A 24,557-nucleotide genomic window follows, 5' to 3' on the forward strand; every position below is an offset into this window, starting at 1 on the left:
TTTGTAATAACCACTTTACATAATAAGTGATAAATTGATAGTTACATTTATGAGAAGACATTATCAGAGGAAACTCAGTTACAAAATGCCCTACAATTTTTATATGTGGGAAAAATAAACCAAAAAGAAACGGAGCTTCTCCAGCTATAGAGGACTGTATCCTATAGCAATGCCACAGGATTTAAATGTATGCCCAAGTTCTCGTCATGCTTCACATATGTGTTGGGTTCCCGTTTCAAATGTTGCTAATCAGGAATGGCCCAATGTAAACATCTTTTTTTTAAATTATGTATTTTGAGAGAGAGAGAGAGAGAGAGAGAGAGAGTGGAGGAGGGGCAGAGAGAGAGAGTTTGAGAGAGAGAGAGAGAGAGAGAGAGAGAGAGAGAGGGAGAGAGAGAATCCCAAGTAGGCTCTGTGCTGTCGGTGCAGAGCCTGAAGGGGGGCTCGAATTCACAAAACCGTGAGGTCGTGACCTGAGCCAAAACCACGAGTCAGATGATTAACTGACGGAGCCACCCAGGTGCCCCAATGTAAACAACTTTTAAATAAAATTCTCAATACCTCTTATTTTCACAAGGTTTGTCCTTGAATTATGGAAACAAAGGTAGCCTGCCACCTGGTTCTTAGTCAAGGACCAGTAATGGGTATCTATGGTGTTAATATTTATGAAGAGTTTTGACATTTCAACTAAGTTAATTTTGTTAGATGAACAAGAACTTTTTGGCTGTAGTTAACTACTGCTTTGCAAAACAAATTCTGATGCTATCTTTTTATATGTCCCAAAGTAACCTAATGCTTGTTTAGAATTTTTTTAGTTTCTAAAGTTTAATTTTTGAGCAATTAAAGCTAGAATAACTTCTTTTTATCTTACCTGTTGTCACCTTTGTATAAGCTTTGTGTACGTGCTAATGTTCTTCCCAAGGTTTCATTATCGACATAAGCATCTTTATTGACTAATATATATATTTTTAGGTATTGAACCAGCCTTGGAAATTCTAAGGATTATGGCATGTTTCCTGCCTTCAAGTAAAATTATAGTTTTGTTCTGAAGATGTGCTATATGACTCTGCACACACACACACACACACACACACACACCGGTTTACTTTTATATGTTATACCACAGGTAGATATTTAAATAAGAATGTAGAGGTGGAATTAAATATGCAGGTTTCCTATGACTAAAGTGAGGTATGTTTTATATGCATAATAATTCTAAGAGAAAACAGCTTCTCTTCTGTGTATCTTGGTCAGAATAATTGAAACAAGCCAATGATCTTTTTAAAAATTTATTTAGAAAGTTAATTAGTCTTCTGGTAACTACTGGGGATATTGAAAGAAAAGATACTAGTATTGAAAAGATACTAGTTCCTTCTATGTTTAATTTCTTTACTAATGTCATTGTTGTTACTATCTGTTAACCTACTCAATCGGAGAATGTTGAGCTCCAGAGCCCATCTAATCAAGTCCATTGATAAGGATGGTAGTGTTCTCATGACTTCAACTGAAAGATAATAATGATATAAATGGAGGCCATCCTTACCCATTACTCTTTATTCATTTATTCCTAGGAAGAGTTAGGCATCATGTGGTTTTATTGTGGATATCTGATAGAATTATAAAAGAAACTTCAAAGAAACTTAATCTTGGGTAATGAGTTTTAGATAAATTAATATAACAAGTATAAATTTTGCTGATCAATATTTGAAACCAAGTTTTAAAATTCAGGAAATCTGCAGAAGTATTTACTTGATTCAGCAAAATTTTCACTAGTTTAATTCCTATTGACCAGTGCTGATCCATGCCCCTATTTGGTCAAGTTTACCTTGTTGAACTTCTTCCTTTGTTTCATTTCCCCAAGTATTTATTGATCTACTCTGTGTTGGGCACTGTGCTGGGCAGTGGAGACACAAAGATGAGTAAGTCATGGATTCCCTCTACTGTAGAGGGCCAATCTAGTTAGGGAAAATAGGTAGACTGTGGGCACTAGTGAATGATTGAATGCTCAGGGTGTTATGGGATCCCAGAGTACAACTTAAGGGAGAGGGTAGGTTAGGAAGGTTTTTTTTTTGTTTGTTTGTTTTTTAATGTTTATTTATTACTGAGAGAGGGGCGGGGAGGGGGCGAGAGAGAGAGGGAGAAACAGACTCTGAAGCAGGCCCCGGGCTCTCTAAGTACAGAGCCTGACATGGGGCTCAAACTGGGGAACCATCAGATCATGACCTGAGCTGAAGTCAGATGCTTAACCAACTGAGCCACCCGGGTGCCCCAGAAAGGTGTCTAAAGAAGCTATCCCAAACTTCTGGGAAATAGACCCACAGGATCCATTTAATATAAATTCTTATAGGAGGCAGAAAATTAAAAACAGCTAGTAGGGGATTCTTCATTTTTCATTAAACCTGGCTTAGGCCTGATTTTTCTTTTAAAATGGTCTTGGGCATCTGAACTAAAGCTTAGTTCTATAAGATGAATTAAGCCTGTTTTTGTTTTAGTTATGTTTAAATTAGCAGTTCCATTACTTTTCAAAATTCTGTTTAGAGTTGATGCCAATGCTCTTATACCAAAAAATCAAGAATTTGTTTTGAAAGCTGCTTCAGAAGACATGCAGATATTCTTTGAAAGTCAGTAATAAGTAGAGGAGTTTTTATTGACTGATTTCCAACAGAGGGATTTTGTAGTATGAGCTGGAATGTTTAGGGGAAAAAAAAGTGGTGCAAGCTACAAATATTTGATTTGTTAATCTTTTTTCCACTGCCATGTGTTATATACCATAATTAATCAAATCATTGCTTTTCAAAGCCAGTTTTCCATTCTGTGTTTTACATTTCAGTATAAAATTATATAAGCTCTATACCTTGCGTGAATTTAGTAGCTCAAACCATTCTTGACATTTGCAGTTCATAGCACAAGGGTAAATTTAGAAAATTATAGTAGGTCACATCCATTGAGGATAAAGCAATATCTTAATTGTATTCCAGGCTTGTGGGGAAATGTCAGCTGCATGATATCAGTATTCTGAGCCCATGAGAAAGCTCCTGTCCAGAATTCTATTTTAGTCTTAGTCTCACTGATATATATGCTGTGTACATACATATATATTGCAATTTCTATTTTATTAGCACTTCCTGGCATTTCATGCAAAATGTTGATGGGTCAATACTATTCACTTGTAGAGGCAATACAAAAGGGCTTCCCTGTTCCTAGGAGTGTTATGGACAGAGAAATGGTTAAGAGTGAAGCAAAATCCAGTATTTCTACAAAAAAAAACCCCAGACCATCACCCAGAGGTTATTTCTATGGGTTATTTCTTTAGTACATACTCTCTCTTGGACTCTGTTTATTTTTTTTTATTATTTCTTTATTTTTAAATCATTCATTTATTTAGATTTTATATTTAAATAATTTCTATGCCCAATGTGGAGCTCGAACTCACAACCCACGATCAAGAGTAGCATGTTCTTCTGACTGAGCCAGCCAGGCACCACTCTCCTGGACTATTTAGTCTTGTATTTCCAATACACTACTGTGTAGTGTTAGCACTTTATATTTAATCACTCTAAAACCAAACTATTGTATTCTCTCCAATTTTAGGGTATTTTGTCCCTAAATTCTTAGATTGATTAGATATGTCACTCATTACCTGCTGAAGCTAGATGCCTCCAAGCTTTCCTTAATTTCTTCTCTTCCATAAACCTTCTAATTCGATTTCCCCAAGTTTTACAGCTTCTTTTCTCTATATGAGAAATTATGTCTTTTTCACATTGCTGACTATTGCAGTAGTATTCCAAGTTGTCTCCCAAGGTCCATTCTTTTTCCCCTGTAACTCATCCTCCATATGTTACTAGAATGACTGTTTTAAAACAACATTCTGATCCTCGCTTTTTTTTTTTTTGGCCCCCCACGTATAAGGTGACAATCTTCTTATGATGGCATACAAGAACATTCATGGTCTGGGACTGCCAGACTTCTAGAATTTTACTTCTTTCTTGTTTTCAGCATGATCTTTCTAATTCACATACACTGAATTACTTAGAGCTTTCTGCATACTATATTCTTTTATGCCACTATGACCTTGCACTTGCTAGTCCTGTGCCTGCTATGTTTCCCACCTGAGTTATCTCCAGGAACTTTATCAAATACTATATTGCTATTTCTATTCTATATGTTAATGTGTTTGTGAGCAAACATATTTGTAGTATGTTTTTTTTTAAACAAAACAAGCATTTATCTCTTGGACTACTGCCTCGAAATTGATCTCCCCGGATCCACTAATGTCCACTTCTAATTTATGGACCATACTGCAGCTTAAATTGCTCTTTTGAAAGTTTTTGAGGGGATAGATCATATTTCTTCTACATTCAATCCCTTGCATCTAACACAGCACCTGGCACATGGTAGGTGTTTCAACAATATTTATCTGACTCCTGACTAAATAATTTATCATTAAGGACTGACTAAATTATTTTAATTATTATCAGAATAACTTGTTGTTTCACTAATTTGTTTATACTTTTTTCAAACCAAAGAGATGGTTTTTCTGGTGCGTAAACATTTAGGTAGGTACAACTGTAGACGCTCCAGGAATTTTTTTTTTAATGTTTATTTAGTTTTGAGAAAGAGCATGAGCGGGGCAGGGAAGAGAGAGGAGAGAGAGGGAGACACAGAATCTGAAGCAGGCTTCAGGCTCTGAGCTGTCAGCACAGAGCCCGACACGGGGCTTGAACTCAAGAACCGCGAGATCACGACCTGAGCCAAAGTCGGACGCTTAACCAACTGAGCCACCTAGGCGCCCCTCCAGTAATTTAATCAACATCATTTAGTGAGTCTGAGAAGTGATTCTCTTCTTCCTTTTTTGTATTTTTTATTTTTTTAAATGTTTATATTTATTTTTGAAAGAGAGAGACAGAGACAGCACGAGCGGGGAAGGGGCAGAGAGAAATGGAGACACAGAATCTGAGGCAGGCTCCAGGCTCTGAGCTGTCAGCACAGAGCCTAATGTGGGGATTGAACTTGAGAATGGTGAGATCATGACCTGAGCTGAAGTTAAGACACTTAACTGACTGAGCCACCCAGGTGCCCCAAAGTGATTTGCTTCTTAAACAGTATACATTTTAAAAATTATTTATTTTTTCCATTTTTTAATGTTTCATATTTTTATTTAAATTCTAGTTGCTAACATATAGTGTAATATTAGTTTCTTTTTTTAATTTTCTTTATTTTTAACGTTTATTTATTTTTGAGACAGAGAGAGATAGAGCATGAACGGGGGAGGGTCAGAGAGAGAGGGAGACAAGAATCTGAAACAGGCTCTAGGCTCTGAGCAGTCAGCACAGAGCCCGACGCGGGGCTCGAACCCACGAACTGTGAGATCGTGACCTGAGCTGAAGTCGGATGCTTAGCCGACTGAGCCACCCAGGCACCCCGTAATATTAGTTTCAGTAGTAGAACTTAGTGATTCATCACTTATATACAAAACTCAGTGCTCATCACAGCAAATGCCATTCTTAATACCCATCACCTATATAGCCCATTCCCCCCACCTCCCCTCCAGCAATCCTCAAGTTTGTTCTCTTCAGTCGAGTCTCTTTTATGATTTGCCTCCCTCTCTCTCTTTTTTTCTTTCCCTATGTATGAATTTTCTTAAATTCCACACAAGTGAAATCATATGGTATTTGTATTTTTCTGACTTATTTTGCTTGGCATATACACACTAGCTCCATCTATGTCATTGTAAATGGAAAGATTTCATTCTTTTTGATGGCTGAGTAATATTCCATATATATATATATATATATATATATATGGAGAGAGTTATATATACATGTACATATCTGTATCTATATATCTATATCTATATATACCTATATCTATATATAGATATATATAGATATAGATATATATCATCTTTATCCATTCATCAGTGGATGGACGGACATTTGGGCTTTTTCTATAATTTTACTATTGTTGATAATATTGCTATAAACATCAGTTTGCACGTATTCCTTTGAATCGGTATTTTTGTATTCTTTGAGGTTTTTTTAAACATTTATTTATTTTTGAGAGAGAGACAGAGCATGAACAGAGGAAGGCAGAGAGAGAGGGAGACACAGAATCTGAAGTAGGCTCCAGGCTCCAAGCTGTCAACACAGAGCGCAATGTGGTGCTTGAACTCATGAACTGAGAGATCATGACCTGAACCAAAGTTGGATACTTAACTGACTGAGCCACCCAGACGCCCCCTTTGAGGTTTTTTTAAATTTAACTTTTAAAAGTTTGTTAACATTCTCCTCTGTAGCACTGAACCAGCATCATAGGGGCCAGGACATGGATGTAAAAATGATTTTATGTATTACATTTAGCATTATGCTGACTTGTTAGAATTGGAATTTTGCCTTCTAAAGCTCATTGTTTGCACTCAGTGTCCATGTAGATCATTGCAAACATGCAAAAGAGGCTGAAAGCAGTGCATGCCCCTTTGGGACCCACATACTTTAGAGAATGGGGCAAATAAACAACTTCTTAAAAATTATGTGCACATCAGAAGGGTGGGCTCTTGCCATCTTACAGATGACAGTGAACTTAATAGTAGTTTAATGAAAAGGACTAAAGATACACAAATTATTTCTAATAAACAACATAATTATCATGCTGAAATTCATGACATCCAGTAATTAGAAAGATTCCCCCCCCCCCAAAAAAAGAAAAAGAAACCCTAAGGGTGGCACAACCAGAATTCTTGGGTCTATTATTCCTAGAAAATAAATATATTGTCTTGAAACAAGTAATTATATTAGAAAGTAATGACTTCAAATTCCTGTGTTATTCTGAAGTAGATATTAATATTGTGGGACATATGTACTGAAAAAAACGAAAATAAAAAATCTGAATTGGGTAACTGATGCGCTTGCTCTAACTTCGTTTTTTTTTTTTTTTAAACACTGTAAATGAGTTCAGAATTGCATTTAAACAAGCTGAGTCAGGTTGTCACAGTGTGTGGTTGTTAAGCTGTAATTAAGTGATCTCCCTAGAAAATCCATGTGACCGACACTTACAGATGTACTCCAGGCTGTTGTAAACACAAAGCCCTTCTGTATTTCTACATGCTTCTTAACAGGGCCACATGAAAGTCAACAGTGTAAGGATATATATCATGATAGAAAAACATATGCAAGTTCTTTTAAGATAGTGGTTATATTATAAAATAAGCCATTTGTGAAGCTTTCATTGCAAGAATGTACTTTTTTTTTTTCAATCCTGAATAAGTCCATGCTAAAGAAGCAGTTTACTTTTTAGTATGTGCCAGCCATGGGGGTGCAGTCCGCTCCTCATCTGTGTTGCCTCACGAAGCTGCTTCTGTTTGAGTGATGTCCCCTTCAGAGCATATGGTCTGAAGATGAAGAATAATCAGACAAATAGGGATAAAAATGCGGTGCCTACCCTCAAAGGGGCAGTAGAAAATTAACACTGTAGGATGCCTGGATAATAAAAATTGATGAAAGATATTTTCACTTGGTTGGGTCTGTTTTTTCATCTCCAGTTTTAAGAGCCTTCAAGGGAGACTAAAACCTAATTCAGGTCCAATAATTCTGATCCTTAAGTATAGCAGTGGGATGAACTCTAACACATCTTCTCTCCTCAAAGGTTCTGTAAAATTTGAACACGCTCATTAGTTAGGGACTGAAAAGAGTTTTGGTGTAGAGAAGATTCCTTAAAGAGGTCAATATTGTTACCAACTTATATCAAGAGCTTTCTTTTTTCTCCTCACCTCAATGTTATTACAGTTGGTTATTATTCATTTATAAATCTGACTCTTTTTATGGCCAGTGACGATCCAAAAGGAAATTCCTTTGGGGATTTGTGAACACTACATAAAAACTCGATAAGCTCTTCCGTGTTTGGCCCATGTTCATTTGGGCCGTGTTGAGCTTAATGTTGGCAGAACACTTTTATAGAGATGTCCAGATAGTGGGAAATTAGAAGAGAGATTTGGTCTGGGATACGAGTTATTTAATTTTTTTCATTATTTTTCACACAATTAATACCATTTGGGGATCCCTGAGCAATAATAGAGAACTATTTAGGATTCAGCCGTGTATGGATGTAATATGTATTATTAAACTTCTATGGTGGATCTCTAAGTTTTCATTATTTTTGTTGTTGGCATGTTAAATGCAGACTTCCATGTTACCTTAGCTATTGAAAATATTAAGGGATATTATGGAGAAACTATAATACTCAGTATAGGATTTGTGGACCATTTTGCTTGCCTTTGCGTCCTCAGCATCTTGAACATAAAAACCTAGGCAGGACTTTTCCAATAGACCATGTCAAGCAATAGCGTATTAACTCTTGTTCAATAGTTTAATAGCTAAAGCAATCATCAAGGTTCTTAACCTGACTGAAACAGTAATGTCTTAAATCTGTTCATGTAACTGACACTTCCCAAAGAATGTATTATCTCTTGAAAAAATCTGAAGCATTCAATGTCAGTGCTTTTCAATTTGTTTTTAAGATGACTCTCAAGTTATTTAATCTGACATCAGAACTATAGCTACAGCAAAATGTTTTCCCTATTATTCTGATTTTCTTGTGGAGATTTGTAAATGTGAAAGGAGCCGCAAATATTTCCATCTACAAACTTACCATTTTCTCATTGAAATTCAGAAAAAATTGACATGTTGTATTCAGTGATGGAACTTCTGAGTTCTGTAGGTGTTTCAGAGTCATAGACAGAACATACACCAGAATACAAGTAATCAAAGCCTGTGGATTTTCTGCCTTATGAGAAATTGCTTAAATTCACCATAATGTTCAATGGGCAAGTGAGAACTAGAAGCAGTTAAGAATCTTTCCACCTGTCTTTGTAAAAGTTCCCATTTTAGTGAAAGTTTTGATGTGTTTCATTACAATAAGTATCTTAATTATGAGCCTGGATATAGAAACATTTTCTAAAGCCAAACTAATGTCAGCAAAACACTCACTTTTCAAGTCAGACTTCTACTGTATCATAAAATACTAACTGGGGAATTCATATTCCTCTGCTCAATAATTCTGTTAAAAATAGATGCATATAAAAACTTATAGAAATTTCAAAATCATGTAGGGAACTTGAAGTATAAAATAGTTATCAACGGTACATCACAAATGTTTTTTCTAGCTTAGAGTTACTGTTTCTACTAGTTTAGGATTTTTGTGTTCTTGTGGTAGTAATTTCAATTCATTAAGGAATGATATCATCATATTATTAATATTTTGGTTCAGTTTTTAGAAAGTGTCACAGAAAAGTAAGTGTACAGAAATTTTTTAAGGTATAAAATTTTTAAGGTATAAAAGGTGAGATCCTTGAACCAGATCTTGTCTTCTTAGATTTGTAGTAAGCATTTTGAAGAGCAGAGGAGTACTATTTGTATGATATGTACAAAGGACCAGAAAAGTAGAATAACCTTAACTAATGCTAAAGGAAGAGTATAATCAATGCATGATGAGAGAGAATCATAAGGTTTTTATAATTGCGAAGTCTCTGTAAATATCAGAACCACTAATAAAGAGCTGCTCTAAAATTTGACTTAGGAAACCTTTGGAGTTTAAAGAACAAAATTGTGGGTAGTTAGTACTCTGCATTGCTTTTTCGACTGTGTAATACCTTCAATATATTTTCATTAAAAACTTTGCATAATACGAACAGTCTGAATTAGAAAAATTGTCTCCACTGTGAGAAAAAAGATACTGCTTTTGAATACTAATTTTTTTTCATCTAGTTAGTCTTAAGTGCTTTTGTTACCATTGTGGAAGTTAAAAACAACATGCTTCTCTCTCAGTGTCACCATCTTTTTAAAGTAAATATTTCATTTAATTATAACATACATAAAAAATGCATAAATTATAGTGTTCATCTTGTTATTTGTCACAAAGCTTACACACCCAGTTAACAACACCCAGAGCTGAAAAGTAGAATTAGGACATTACCAGCAACTAGATGCGTTTTTTCTACCTCCTTCTAGAACCTACTATTCGGACTCCTAACAATATAGATTAGTTTTTTCTGGTTTTTGAACTTTAATAAATGGAATCATAAAGATGTTCTTTTTTAAGTCTGACCTACCTTGCTTGGCATTGTTTTTGTGAGATCTGTTGGTCTGTTATCTGTGGATAATGTTTATATTCATTCCTATTCCTGTATAATATTGCAGCTTTACTCTCCTTTAAACTGTAAGAATTGTACAAGGGGTTTATGAATCTTCACATAGTATTGTAAAACAATCTTAATGTTCTGAAAGGGATGGAATTGGTATGTTATATGTTATAGTTGGTTTTTTTTTTTTTTAGTTCTTATTTTTATGGGTGATAATCTTGGGGAAAACATCAATGAGTGAAATAATTTACCTGGTGTGCTAGTGAAAATCAACATCAAAATGCAATACTAAGGGAAAAAAATCCCTTATCTTTATATAAAAATGTAATTTCAAACAACCGCATGTTTAACTAGAAGTTATCAGGTAGGATTGTGTGGTGTAAAGTGTTTTACCTGTCCTATGTGTGTTCTAACTGCAGAAGGACCACTTGTGAAATTATTTCTAAAAAAATTCTAGTACATCTAGTGTGCGGTTCTCAATTGCCCCCGATTTTTGGCTTATAACAAGATAGCGATAACAATTTGAGTTACTAAAAGACCTAATACTTAAACAATCCAGCAATCCTTATACAAAAGTATGGCCCTTTAAGTAAAAACATTACTATATCACAAAGGGGTGCTTTGTCAAATCTTTGTAGTTGGAAACAGACCGCACACATCCCATTCTGGTTTCCTTTTTGTCCTTTTGCACCCGCACACATCAGAGTATTTTCAAACACTCTGGTCTTTTGGCAACAGCCTTTATATTCAAAGAAGATCATGAAGATGCATCTATACTTAGCTTTGCTCACTGTGTCCTCAGTGTGCCTGTCATAAGGCTAAGCACCTTCAAATCATCTTATTTAATCCCCGCAGAAACTACAAAGTACATTTATTTTTTTAATAAGGAAACTGAGATACACAAAGATGTGAGATCATACAACTCATGATTTGCTAGACACGGATTTACCTTATCCGGCATTCCTAGGAAAAGACCTAAGGAATGGTAGAAATGTCCTCCATTTCATGATATTCATATTAAGATTCCTCCTAAGTTATTTTAATAAATTTCATTTATTTTGCATTGCTATAGAAATGTGGATCTCAGCTAGACTGATAAACCACCCTGCTTTTATAAAGGAATAACTGCGTCCTAAGAAAATAAGCAAATTATTAAAATTCCACAGGGAACATGTGCTTTCCTTCAGGTTAATCAGCAAATATTTGTGGAGGCTGATAAAAGCTGCTGGCCGACTCACACTATTCAACCCATGCTTCTCAAACTTGAATAATGTAATCTACTCTTTCAAAGTATAAAAACAAGTTCATGACTTCCAGTGTTGTTATATTTATTATAGTGTTAATTTTTTTTAAGTTTCTTTATTTACTTAGAAAGAGAGATAGAGAGAGTGGGTGGGGGAGGGACAGAGAGAGAGGGAGAGAGAATCCCAAGCAGGCTCCACACCATCAGCACACGGAGCCCGATGCGGGACTTGAACTCACCAACTTTGAGATCATGACCTGAACTGAAATCAAGAGTCAGGTGCTTAAATGACTTAGCCACCCAGGCTCAGTTTTGTAAAAACAAAACTACACAAAGCTCCTTAAATCATAACCCATTGCTAAAAAGAAAGTTTACAAAGTAAGCATAAACAAAACTACAAAACAAGCATTATTCAAATGCTTGACTCCAATTGAGTAGAATGTATAGCACTGACTAAAACTAACAGATACAGGGTTTAAGAGTAAAAAGATTTAACCCCAGATTTCTATAATTTAATAGGCTTCTGAATTTGACTTGAATGAAAATAACAAAGAATTGTTTTTGTAAGCATGTTGTACAAGCCATTATTAACACGTTTAAGGTTTTGTTTTTCACTTCACAGTAATAAAACTTAAAGCTATCAGAGAAATTTGCTAATGTCACTTTTAACGGCATGCCATTTGATAATCATTTAAAGCTCTCCGTATTTACTCAGAGAGGAAATTAATATTTCCACGGAGGTTTGTACGTACATAATCCAGTAAACGCGAAAATTGGGCACTGAAAAACGTTTCCCCGTGGACTTTCTGTTACACTCACTGCCAATGGTTGATGCAAGTTGAACCATGCAAAAATAGCATCTGAGCCGTACGTTTATTTGCAACTTTAATGTGGCTGCTGACTGCTGGTTTTTTTTTTTTTGGGTTATCATGTGTACCATCCTGCCATGTACAGTGATCAGATTCTCTGATCATTCTCTGCACCACAGCAAAACTTTCTGCATATCATGCATCTATATGGCATATCTACTTCACTTGTTACGCAGTGAACTGTAAACACAAAGGCAGATACCAGAATTGCATGGTTGTACTTGTTAAAGGGTAGCTATCTAGATGAACTGGAACATGCTTATATTTTTCTTGTTAGGTTATTGTTGAAATGTAAGCACAGAATTAAAAAAAAAATCTTGTAGCAAACTCATGGACGCCTGTGAATATGCCCCTAGACTCTGGGGAAGCACTGTCTTTAGGATATAATGTGGCTCTGTGAATGCACATTCCTCTTTGCCTTTCAAGTCCACCCTGCTGGGTGCTAAGAAAGTATTCTGTTTTTCTAACGTTCAGATACAAAAAATGTACAGAACTGTGTCAAGAGGAATCTAAAAGGAAATTTTTCTTTCTTGGCTTGAGATGCCACACCAGGGTTGCAAAGGGGGCAAGTTTTAATGACATCCATCTGTTTCAGATTCCAATAAGTGGGACTCCGCATTTGAATTCCTTGTCCGGAATCAGACTTTATAGGCCTAAGTACAATTGGTTTTAGGATTTGAGAGTCCTAGGACATAAAGCAGCAGAGCAGAAAGAGGTTAGTTTTACATTTGTTAGAGACTTTCCCCCAAGGCATTGCTATTACCTCACTTTCTCTTTATTGAGCTGTTATGTGTGAAATCAATCTATTTTGAGAGCATACTTCCCCCCTACTTACACTTAACTTTGAAATAATTACTTTTGTCATAACTCCGAGGGAAACACGATATCATAAAAGCTGCCGCATCTCTCACCGTGAGTCCCTGAATCCTCTATCATCTCGGTGTTGACTGAAGGTAACCAGACCGACTACTGTTTATCTTAAGCTCTTGTGTCGAGAGCTTTAATCACAGATTGACCTCATTGTAGCACAGGGAATGCCTGTGTCTACGTAGAAGCGGGAAAAGAATATGGATTTCCATGCAGGTCTATACTTTGTACCTAAAATGAGGTCAATATTACATAAAACTTGAACTCTCATTTTAATTTTCTCCTTGAAACCCATCTTCTGGATCTATTTTCTAATAACACTTTCGTTTGTTTGCATTTGCAAAATGCATTTATGATGCATTTTCTCCCTAAGTTTTTTTAGCAGGTTCTAAAAGAATCCAGCTTATCATAACTCACTGTTGAAGAGGTCCCTCTCAGGGTGGCTCAGATGTTACATTTCCGTTGGGTCTAGACCCACCAGAACACTGGGAATGCATTTTGCTAAAATTCCACAGATTGACTGTAAGTCTTTGACTTGCATCTACTTTTTAAAAGTTTGCTTCAGGAAAGAGAAAAACGGTTATGAAAAACAGTCATGTAGGGGTGCCTGGGTGGCTCAGTTGGTTAAGTGTCCAGCTCCTGATTTTGACTCAGGTCATGATCTCACGGTTCCTGAGATGGAGCCCTGCATGAGGTTCCATGTGCTGACAGCACAGAGCCTGCTTGGGATTCTCTCTCTTCCTCTCTCTGCCCCTCCCCAGCTCACGTGTGCGCTCTCTCTCTCTCAAAATAAATAAACCTAAAAAAAAAAAAAAGTTGTGTAATAGCTAAAGCAATCCTCTGTGTCATGCCCAGTCCCTAAAGAAGTTCTAAGAGGGTCTATTGGGTTTTCCTCAGTGACGCCTGTAGCTCCCCTTCAGATCAACATCTTCGCTTTAAGCTTCCGCAGCTATGTCTGCAGGTGTTTCTTCATCCCTTGAGGATCAGGTGTTCCCTCTGGCTCTACTTATTCTAGGCATTCTTTTTTTTTTTACCGGAATGACAGAGCACCCTGATCTTAGCTCCTGAGTTTAATCCTATTAGGCAGGTAGGCAGAGATAGTCCACTGGCTTTTTAATATAATGTGTGCTTCACCCCCTCTTCTCCTCATTCCCCAAAGATTATGTTTCTAAGTAGTTTTTCACAAGCCAGCTCTTTTTTTTTTTTTTTAGCTTTCATCCACTCCACGGATTTAGTTTATTTCGTTTTATAATGAGCACCAGCAAATGCGCCTCTCAAACCAAGAACTCGAATATCACCATTAACAACATATCTTAGGTACCCCCCTCCCATTTCATCCCCCCTCCCTGACTTCCCTCAGAAATAGCCACTAGCTGAATTATACAGTTAGCATCTTCTCGCTTTTTTTCCCTTACCTTATCACATTTATGATACTTTTGCTTGCCTTTAAACTTATTTGTTTATATTTTTTCTCTTTTTTTTTTCTTTTTTAATTTACATCTAAGTTAGCATATGTTGCAACAATGATTTCAGGGTAGATTCCTTAATGCCTCTTACCCATTTAGCCCATCCCCCCTCCCACAACCCCCTCCAGTAACCCTCTGTTCTCCATATTTAAGAGTCTCTTATGTTTTTGTTCCCCTCCCTGGTTTTATATGATTTATACTTCCCTTCCCTTATGTTCATCTGTTTTGTATCTTAAAGTCCTCATATGAGTGAAGTCACATGGTATTTGTCTTTCTCTGACTAACTTCGCTTAGTATACTACCCTCTTGTTCCACCCACGTAGTTGCAAATGGCAAGATTTCATTCTTTTTGATTGCTGAGTAATATTCCATTATGTATATATATACCACATCCTCTTTATCCACTCATCCATCGATGGATGTTTGCGCTCTTTCCATACTTTGGCTATTGTTGATAGTGTTGCTATAAACATGGGGGTGCATGTGCCACTTTGAAACAGCATACCTTTATCCCTTGGATAAATACCTAGTCGTGCAATTGCTGGGTCATAGGGTAGTTCTATTTTTAATTTCTTGAGGAACCTCTATACTGTTTTCCAGAGTGGCTGCACCAGCTTGTATTGCCACCAACAATGCAAAAGAGATTCTCTTTCTCCGCATCCTCGCCAACATCTGTTGTTGCCTGAGTTATTAATGTGAGCCATTCTGACAGGTGTGAGGTGGTATCTCATTGTGGTTTTGATTTGTATTTCCCTGATGATGAACCATGTGGAGCATTTTTTCATGTGTCAGTTGGCTATCTGGATGTCTTCTTTGGAGAAATGTCTATTCATGTCTTTTGCCCATTTCTTCAGTGGATTATTTGTTTTTTGGGTGTTGAGTTTGATAAGTTCTTTATAGATTTTGGATACTAACCCTTTATCTGGTATGTCGTTTGCAAATATCTTCTCCCATTCCATTGGTTGCCTTTTAGTTTTGCTGATTGTTTCCTTTGCTGTGCAGAAACTTTTTATTTTGATGCGGTCCCAATAGTTCATCTTTGCCTTTGTGTCCCTTCCTTGCCTCTGGAGACATGTTGAGTAAGAAGTTGCTGTGGCCAAGATCAAAGAGATTTTTGCGTGCTTTCTCCTCGAGGATTTTGATGGCTTCTTGTCTTACATTGAGGTCTTTCATCCATTTTGAGTTTATTTTTGCGTATGGTGTATGAAAGTGGTCAAGGTTCATTTTTCTGTATGTCACTGACCAGTTTTCCCAGCACCACTTGCTGAAGAGACTGTCTTTTATTCCATTAGATATTCTTTCCTGCTTTGTCAAAGATTAGTTGGCCATACGTTTGTGGGTCCATCTCTGGGTTCTCTATTCTGTTATCTGAGTGTCTGTTTTTGTGCCAGTACCATACTGTCTTAATGATTACAGCTTTGTAATACAACTTGAAGTCCAGGATTGTGATGCCTCCTGCTTTGGTTTTCTTTTTCAAGATTGCTTTGGCTATTCGGGTCTTTTCTGGTTCCACACAAATTTTAGAATTGTTCTAACTCTGTGAAGAATGCTGGTGTTATTTTGGTAAGGATTGCATTAAATATGTAGATTGCTTTGAGTAGTATTGACATTTTAACAATATTTGTTCTTCCTATCCAGGAGCATGGAATATTTTTCCATTTTTTTGTATGTGTCTCCTTCAATTTCTTTCATAAGCTTTCTTTTGTTTTCAGTGTACAGATTTTTCACCTCTTTGGTTAGATTCATTCCTAGGTATTTTATGGGTTTTGGTGCAATTGTAAATGGGATTGATTACTTGATTTCTCTTTCTGTTGCTTCATTGTTGGTGTATAGGAATGCAACCGATATCTCTACATTGATTTTATATCCTGCAACTTTGCTGAATTCATGAATCAGTTCTGGCAGTTTTTTTGGTGGGATCTTTTGGGTTTTCCATATAGAGTATCATGTCATCTGCAAAGAGCACAAGCCAGCTCTTACTTTTTCTAGGTGTATAGATGGCTGATAGATGTGGGGACAGGGATGTCAGCCAAAAATTCTCTCTCCAGCTGAGGCACTCTATTTAGGAAGTGCCATGATTTGCAGAGCAAATATGTAGACCAAGGGCGTAACAGTTTTCTCACAACTGAAACCAATCTATAGCTCATAGGTTAGGTATCTGTAGTAACATCTGCTTTGATGCTTTGGAGGGGTGAGATAGAGTAGCAGTTAAGACTAGCTCTGGACTGATAAACATAAGTTAAATCTTGGATCTTCCACTACATAATTGTGTGACCATGGAGATCTTCTAAACCTCACCTATTAAATGAGCATAACAATAGCTTCTTTCTCATAGTGTTATTGTGAGTATTAAGGATATAATACATATGACTGGCTCCCTTAGCTCTGTGCCTGACCCACAGTAACGAGTGAACGTTAACTATAATTATTTAGCCTCATGTACAAGATGACAGTAGTTACTAGGCATAATCTCTAATATAATATAGAATATATAGTACATAGACTTACTTTTTAAAAAACTATATATGGAAAATAATGTCATACTTTCTGTGACCTAATAGTGTTTCATTTTAGTTTTTTTATAGTAACTAATGTTTCCTGTGAGATATTGACATAACATAATGCATAGTATGATCTTTCACTTTTAAGTGCTGTGGCAAGAAACCTGAGATGGAAAATCTTCCTGGAGATTAGAGTTTGCCGCAAACCACAAAATAATTTCATCGAATAGGCAGTTTAAAATGAGTCACAACTCAGTCACTGTGGCATTGCAGATACACTTAGGGCACCCTGCCATGGGCATAGCTTTCAGGAGAGGCAAAGAGCGAGGCGCTGCAGATCACAGCCATGCAGGGAGGGAAGGACAGTCAGGTGTTAACCAAGTGATAGACTTCTAAAGAGTGAGAGCATGAATTCCAGATGTATAGATTTCAGTCATACCTTTCAACTCTTTGTAAATTATCTATCTGATTTATAACTATATAAATCATTGTGGTATTTGGGTTAAAAGTGAGGTAATTTAGTCTTGGGTTTTCCATCTTCCCATGTGTAAATCATTTGAACGGTATGCAAATAATTCCCTATTTGAGACTCCCAGAAAAAAATACCTCCATTTCTATCTCTGTACATCATCACCAGCCATAATGAATGGGTCTGCAAGAGTGTGCCAAGAGCCCCTGCCAAGCACATTCTTCAAGGGAGAGAGGCAGTGTAGCCTACTGGGGACAGTGCTGGATTACAAGCTGTCACAATGGTGTCTCACTTCCTAGTAGGTCAGTGGCATCCCTTTTCATGTTACCACATTCTCTTTAGTCAGATGCTATACCACAAGAAGAATTATAAAGTTACACAAGTGTCTTGGAACCTAACAAAGTTTATCATCGTTATTGGGCTAAGATTTGAAAGTCAGGCTTTGCCAGCAAGCCAGAGAGGTGACTATGGCTTCATCTCTGGAGCAGCTCTCTTCTGGACGTTCTGTGGGGAAAATTCAGCTGTTTCTTCCATGATCAGATTTTGAAAGGTGCTGGGGGAAGACGAGGACTTAAAAAGCAGCCTCCATTGAGAGTGCTCATTTTTATCAAGGGATTTTAGTTTGGTATTATGTCAGCTGGGTTAAATTGAATCTTGTTTTCCCAAAATCACTGGGATCACAAAATTTGCATTGGCCCAGTCCACACCTGCCAACTAGTGCTATCCTCTTTCCTCAAAGCATCCTCGGAGCTTTCTGTTTTTCTCTTGTAATGAGGACAGATGAATACCAAGCGACCCATGCTCAGCATTCTCCCTCAGACTTTTCTGAAAACCAAACAGTAAAGGAAAAGAAAGAAGAAACCCAGTGTCTTTAATTTCTTTTACTATTTTGATTCCTTTTTGGCTTGACATTAGGCTTACTGTAAGGTCGCAAGCATCTCAAAGCTAAAGTGAATGGGTAACAGTGGATTTGGGGGTAGTGTAAATTCATCTTCAAATGTGGCCAAAGATTTAAAATAAAGCAGTAACGAGTATTTTTATTTTAGTAGTTCTTCTACATTCTGTAACATAGCAGAACACATTGACTTTAAACAACTCTCTAGAAATACTACGAAGTTGCTACCTTATCCTATGAATTATTGTTCAGTGTTTTAAACTCAGTATTGAGGTATTTTGCAACTACAGCTTTTTTACCTGCAGTGTAAACTTTCTTTGTCTTTCTGTCTTTGATATGTTTTTATTTTATCAGTAATAACCTAAAAGTCTTTTCTTTTTCTCACAGTCTGACAGCAATGCAAGCTTCCTCCGTGCTGCCAGAGCAGGTAACCTGGACAAAGTAGTGGAATATCTGAAGGGGGGCATAGACATCAATACCTGCAATCAGGTAAGAGCATGACTCTGTACACAGTGAAGAAACACTCATTATCTATAGATATATTCCAAGAGCCCAAGGTTAATTTTTGTCTTTATTGAATTTACTAAAATATCAGTGATTCAGACTTATGAAAATCCATTTTCATCCTCTTACCAACTTTTGAAGCCTCAGACATTTGTGTCTAGACCTAATTTTGCAGCAAAGCAGATAGATCAAAAATAACAATTGAATGTCAGTTTTTGTCTATGAAATGGCTGGGCCTTGGTCAATAGCTGGAGTATTGACCAAGAATGATGTTTCACCTCTCATTTATCATCAACTAGTTATCCAGACTGGCTTCTTTTCTTCTCTGCCATATGCATTTTACTCATAGGTAACTGAGTGTTAAAATTTGAGATAGAGAAATAAGAGAATAAAATAAAAATGATCTCCCCCTCCTTCCCTAATTATTTTTAAAATATGGATTACAATGAGAAGAGTTTGAAACTGTTGGCTTAAGTATGAGGTGTTTGGATTATCCATTCATTTACATCCATTCAGTAATGACTCCAGATAGTATTGTACATTTTGGATATTATTCGCTCCCATGGATATTGAGATTTTTGTGCTATTTTTGGACAAGATTTTTGTACCATGAATACAGTGTCTAGTAGACTTCAGTGTTCACTACAGTGTGCTAAATGTTGGTGGTGCGTGCGTGTGTGTGTGTGTGTGTGTGTTTGACAGAGCTGACTGGGAAGTGAGTAATCCTGGCTAATTTTAAGTGAACAGAAGGAAAATCTCATTGTTGGATTCTACCTTATCTATAGAATGCCCCTTTATATCCTGGTATATATTGAGCCCAGTTATGCTCAACCCATGGTTTCCTGAAATTAGTAAATCTTTTAAACACAACTTTCAAAAAGTAGACATATTATCTCAAACTTACTCTCCTCTCAAACTTCTACCTGCTGATTTCCTCATCAATGTGTCAATTCCAACAGTTCTCCTATCATCTCCCCCTCTACCCACCAACCCAGCTCCAGTATGGCACTCCTTTCTTAGTCCATCTTCTACATCCATATTTGCATTAACTGAATCACCTCAGAGTCACTTATCATGGTTGCATAATACCCTCCTTAATTAGGTTCTGTCCTCATCCTGTCCACTTTGGTCAATTTCTACACTATGCCTTGAGTTATTTTTATAAAGTAAAAATATAATTATGTCATTTCCCCCAATAAATTTCCAGTGGCTCCCAATGCTTAGATTAGTGAAGTGGTTGTACCAAAATCACTTGGAGGATTTTGCAAAGATTGCAGGATTTCCCTTGCTCCTCACCAGCAAGGGAGAGGCGACTCTATGCTGAAAGTCACCAGCATAGAAAGCATTGTCACTGTTGGCAATATTTTTTATCCTTTAGAGGAATGCATTTCTTGGCAATAAAAAATGGTGACAGCCACTTGCTATTGGGGAAAGCAATATGCTGTTTCCCCAATATCTCTAGTATTCTTTTGAATATGACAAGAATTGAAGGACCCTGAATGTTCTTTATATGGGCCATTTCTTAGGGTGTGCTTACAGTGAGCAACCTTAGGTACCATCTCCCTCTTGACAAAAAGCAGGCTTATGTTTTCTTTTTTTTTTTTTAAGTTTATTTACTTATTTTTGAGAGAGAGCACAAGCATGCAAGGGGGGAAGGACAGAGAAAGAGAGGGAGAGATAGAATATGAAGCAGGCTTCAGGCTCTGAGCTATCAGCACAGAGCCTGACGTGGGGCTTAAGCCCATGAACAATGAGATCATGACCTGACCCGAAGTTCGACCCTTAACCGACTGAGCCACCCAGGTGCCTCAATGTGTTTTCTTATTATAAAAGCTGCATCCTTCTTTAACATAACCCAGTGTGCACAGGCATCTATCATTGGCCCTGTGTGTCACTTCTGAGGGATTGGGAAGGGGCATAGGGAACTGACACAAGCAGCATGGTGACACTCAGCAAGGGCTTTTGCTGTGAATCATAAAGTCATTTGTCTCTGATCTTGGAAACTCTTATCTTCTGCCAGCATCACGAAAGAGTAGAGTTTGACTTTTTGGCTTGTATGTGAGATACAATTCCAGACCTTACATACTGACACTGACCTATGGAATAAGGCCAAATCCCTTTATCCCAATATATAAGATCTTCATATTCTGCATCTACATTCCTTTCTTTATCCATCTTATTTTCCATTAAGAATTGTTTTGATATGTTTCTCATGTTCTTTTGAACAAATAATTTGAACTTTAAGTATATTAGTTACTCTAAAAGAAAAAGAACATCTAAATTCCCATATGGATACATGAACTTCTTCCAAAAATGCCTATGAGACTAAATATAAAATATTTTTATAATTTTAACATATTGCCTTAGATATTTTAAAGTATATGAAATACATTCCCAAATTTTAATATTGATCCATTAAATTTCTAAATGTGCAACATGCTAGAGAATAGGCAATGAAACTATCAGTTCATTTAGGTAAAATTATCATCAATAATGCCAAAAAAGGAACCCAAGGAAAATGAAGTTGACTGCGGTCAAAGCAAATGCACTTAAGCCAAAGTTGTAACAAATATATTAATTGTATGAAGGATCTTATGGGTTTTTTTAGGGTTCTTTGTTTTTTTTTTAGAAAAATAATCTCTCAGCAGTACTCTGTTTTTTTCTCCTCCTTAGACCAACGTAACTTTTTGAGTTACCTCAAAAACTTTTTAGTGCCTAAATTATTTTTCTTACAGTGGCCAACTGTCCAGTAACATGTTGCTATACAAGGGAAGAACATTCATTTTTGTGAACATGTAGCACAGTGTCATGAAACCACACAAAACTTAGAGCCCAGAGACTACAATTTAAGTTCCCTAAGTTCCCTCTCCACTTTTGTCAGTCATTTCAATTCAGAAAGTGACACTTTTCTAATCTCTAAAACAAGATAATAATAATAATACATTCAATCTTATATCACTGGGTTGCAGGGTAAATTAAATTATTAAATAGGAAAGGAATTTTCAAGTTGTACATGTTCTAGTTGCAATTAGTATATATAATTCACCAAGAATCAGAAAAATTAAAATTCAACTGCATACAACATATGAGATTGAGTCTCCTCGATCATCTGAATTTACTAGGTAAAAAGTAAGTATTGTTGTCTGGTGTTGGTCTTTATTATTACTATGCAAGGATGTACATTAAATAGAGATTAGAGAAATAAAGTGACTAATGTTAACTATTTAGCCACTGTGTATCAGGCTTTCCGCTGGGGTCTTTACATGTGATGCTTTATCAACCAGCAGAGACAAATGTTATGAGGTAGGTAGGTATTTGCTGGAACTTACAAATGCAGAAACTGAGCCCACAAGTGGTTAAGTGATGTTCCCAGGGTCACACAGATCTGTCTGTCTCCGGTGTACAAGTGTTTTCTACTGCAGGACATTTTCTGGAGATGTTGGGATCTGTCCTTCAGGATGTACAGTGTGGCTTCCTTTATCTTGAAGCTCAAATCTTCAAGATGTACCATTGTTAGTGTAAAAAGAGCTTTATTCATCCTTAACATAATAGTACATAGAGGGACTTTTAAATCAAAGCGCACCACTACCAGGATTACACTAAAACTCAAAATTCAGAGTTGAATATAATTTCTGAACACCTAGGAGGACAGCTCTTCAGCCAAAATACAGCTGTATCTAACGAATATGTAAAAGCTCAAAGTTACTATGGCATATGAAAGAAGAGAAGAAAAAGTGTCCATTATTTTGCTTGTAAGCCTGGGTTTCTGGGGAGCATCATGGCATGTGACACAGAAACCAGAACTTTCTGTACCCTGCTATATTTCTCAATGAAAGGCAATCTGGGCTGTACCAGCTTTCCAAAAATATCGCATGTGTTGGCGTTCTAAGATTCCTTAAGCTGAAATTTGGATGAAAATTTTTTTCTTTATAAGATTTGTCTCATGACTACCAGGAGAATTTTGAAATTTAATCCAAAAATACAATTTGGCTTTTAATCACTTAAAGGATATGAGAAAAAAATTCATAATTTTGGCACAAAACAATTTTCTTAAAAAACAAAGACGACTTCAAGTCTTCATTTTTCTTTTCCAAATGGTTAAAAAATCTGTTAACTTCTGTTTTCTATAAAAGATAAAACTAGTAATTTATTTATTTTATTATCTCTTGTACACTCAGAAAAGAGAATAAATCTTAGCATTTGCTCCTGATCTGAAACTCATATATATGTAATGCTTTTATTTATTTAGTAATTATTCACTGTCTAATAATGTTATCAACAAGGTTAATGTCCAAACATTAAAAATAGACACTATAACCTTTTCATAAAAATATTTATGGCCGGGCACCTGGGTGGCTCACTCCGTTAAGCATCTGACTCTTGATTTCGGCTCAGGTCCTGATTTCATGGTTTGTGAGTTCCAGCCCCCCACTGGGTTCTGTGCTGACAGTGGGGAACCTGCTTGGGATTCTTTCTCTGCCCCTTCCTGCTTGTGCTCATACTCTCTCTCTCACTCTCAAAAATAAATAAATAGAACCTTAGAAAAAATGTAGCCAATTACAAGTCAATAAAAGGCTCAGAAGATTCAGGTACTTTCACCAGGCATAAAATGTATTGGTTTCACTGCAGTGACTTCAAAATAAAGGTTATCACTTATCATTTATTGAATGTAATCCTGGAGATGACCCTGAAAGTTAATAGACTTTAATATATTCTAATTTTTGGTCTTGACCTTTTACTACTGAGGTATAAAGGTGCAAAATTACCAGTTAGATCTTATGCTTCCCTTATCAAAGACAGAAGGCAAGGTTAAAGGAACATTTTCAAAAGAATTTTAATGTTCCTAAAATACCAAGCCTTTACCAACAAGAAGGTACACCAAACAATGACTTTATCGTATGCTCACGTAGTTATGACTCAGACCACAATGCATTTTTGGAAGTCATTTTAAGAATGTAGGTGCTGGAATCCAAATTCTTATTTTATCCACTTACCAGCTATGTGACCCTGGACACCAAGTGTTTCTAAGACACCGTTTTCTCAGCTGTAAAATAGTGATCGTAACAACACTGGAGCCAGAGCATAGTTGTGATAATTAAATGCGATGTTTGCAAAATGCTTAGCAGAATACACATTCAATAAATATTAGCAAATGATAATCCTTATTATAATAATACAGTCTTTTTATATTAATTCTCAACCTAAACTTTAGCAAAAGCGGTGCTGGTTCTCATAGGCAGGGCAGATCATAAAAGGTATTCTCATAACCTGTGTCATCAAATAGGAAAGATCGCATTTAGTAGCAATTTGGTAACAATTTCTGTTTATCTGGGTTAAATTAAACTAAATTTCTTTTCTGGAACTAAAATCCTATTTACCAATGCCATTTGGATCCATCCACTCTGGACCTCTCTTTAAAAACACTAACACCAATTCTATTAGCCTGGGAATTTATAGAGGCAACAGTGATGAATACTTGAGACTTGGACTTCTGGAATTAATGGAACATGGAATGAACTATATCTAGTTTCCTAACCAATTAAATTGGGGCACAAATATACCTGCAAACAATCTTGTTAAGTATTCATTATCTGACATCTCATTTAGAGGA

The 24,557-nt window shown here is 36.4% G+C and overlaps 1 protein-coding gene across 2 annotated transcripts in view; it reads left to right on the plus strand.

The window, feature by feature from the left end:
• The window catches only part of ANK2 (ankyrin 2), a 243,421-nt gene that overhangs the window by 14,802 nt on the left and 204,062 nt on the right, over window positions 1-24,557 (plus strand). For both annotated transcript variants that reach the window (XM_047090905.1, XM_047090906.1), the window contains exon 2: window positions 18,830-18,931. In XM_047090905.1, the coding sequence (XP_046946861.1) occupies window positions 18,830-18,931 (102 nt within the window). The remainder of the gene's footprint in view (window positions 1-18,829; window positions 18,932-24,557) is intronic.

The sequence above is a fragment of the Lynx rufus genome, unplaced genomic scaffold (assembly GCF_022079265.1).
Source record: "Lynx rufus isolate CCGP_SWC_20201006 ecotype Redwood Valley unplaced genomic scaffold, mLynRuf1.p SCAF_3, whole genome shotgun sequence".
Lineage (NCBI taxonomy): Eukaryota > Metazoa > Chordata > Mammalia > Carnivora > Felidae > Lynx > Lynx rufus.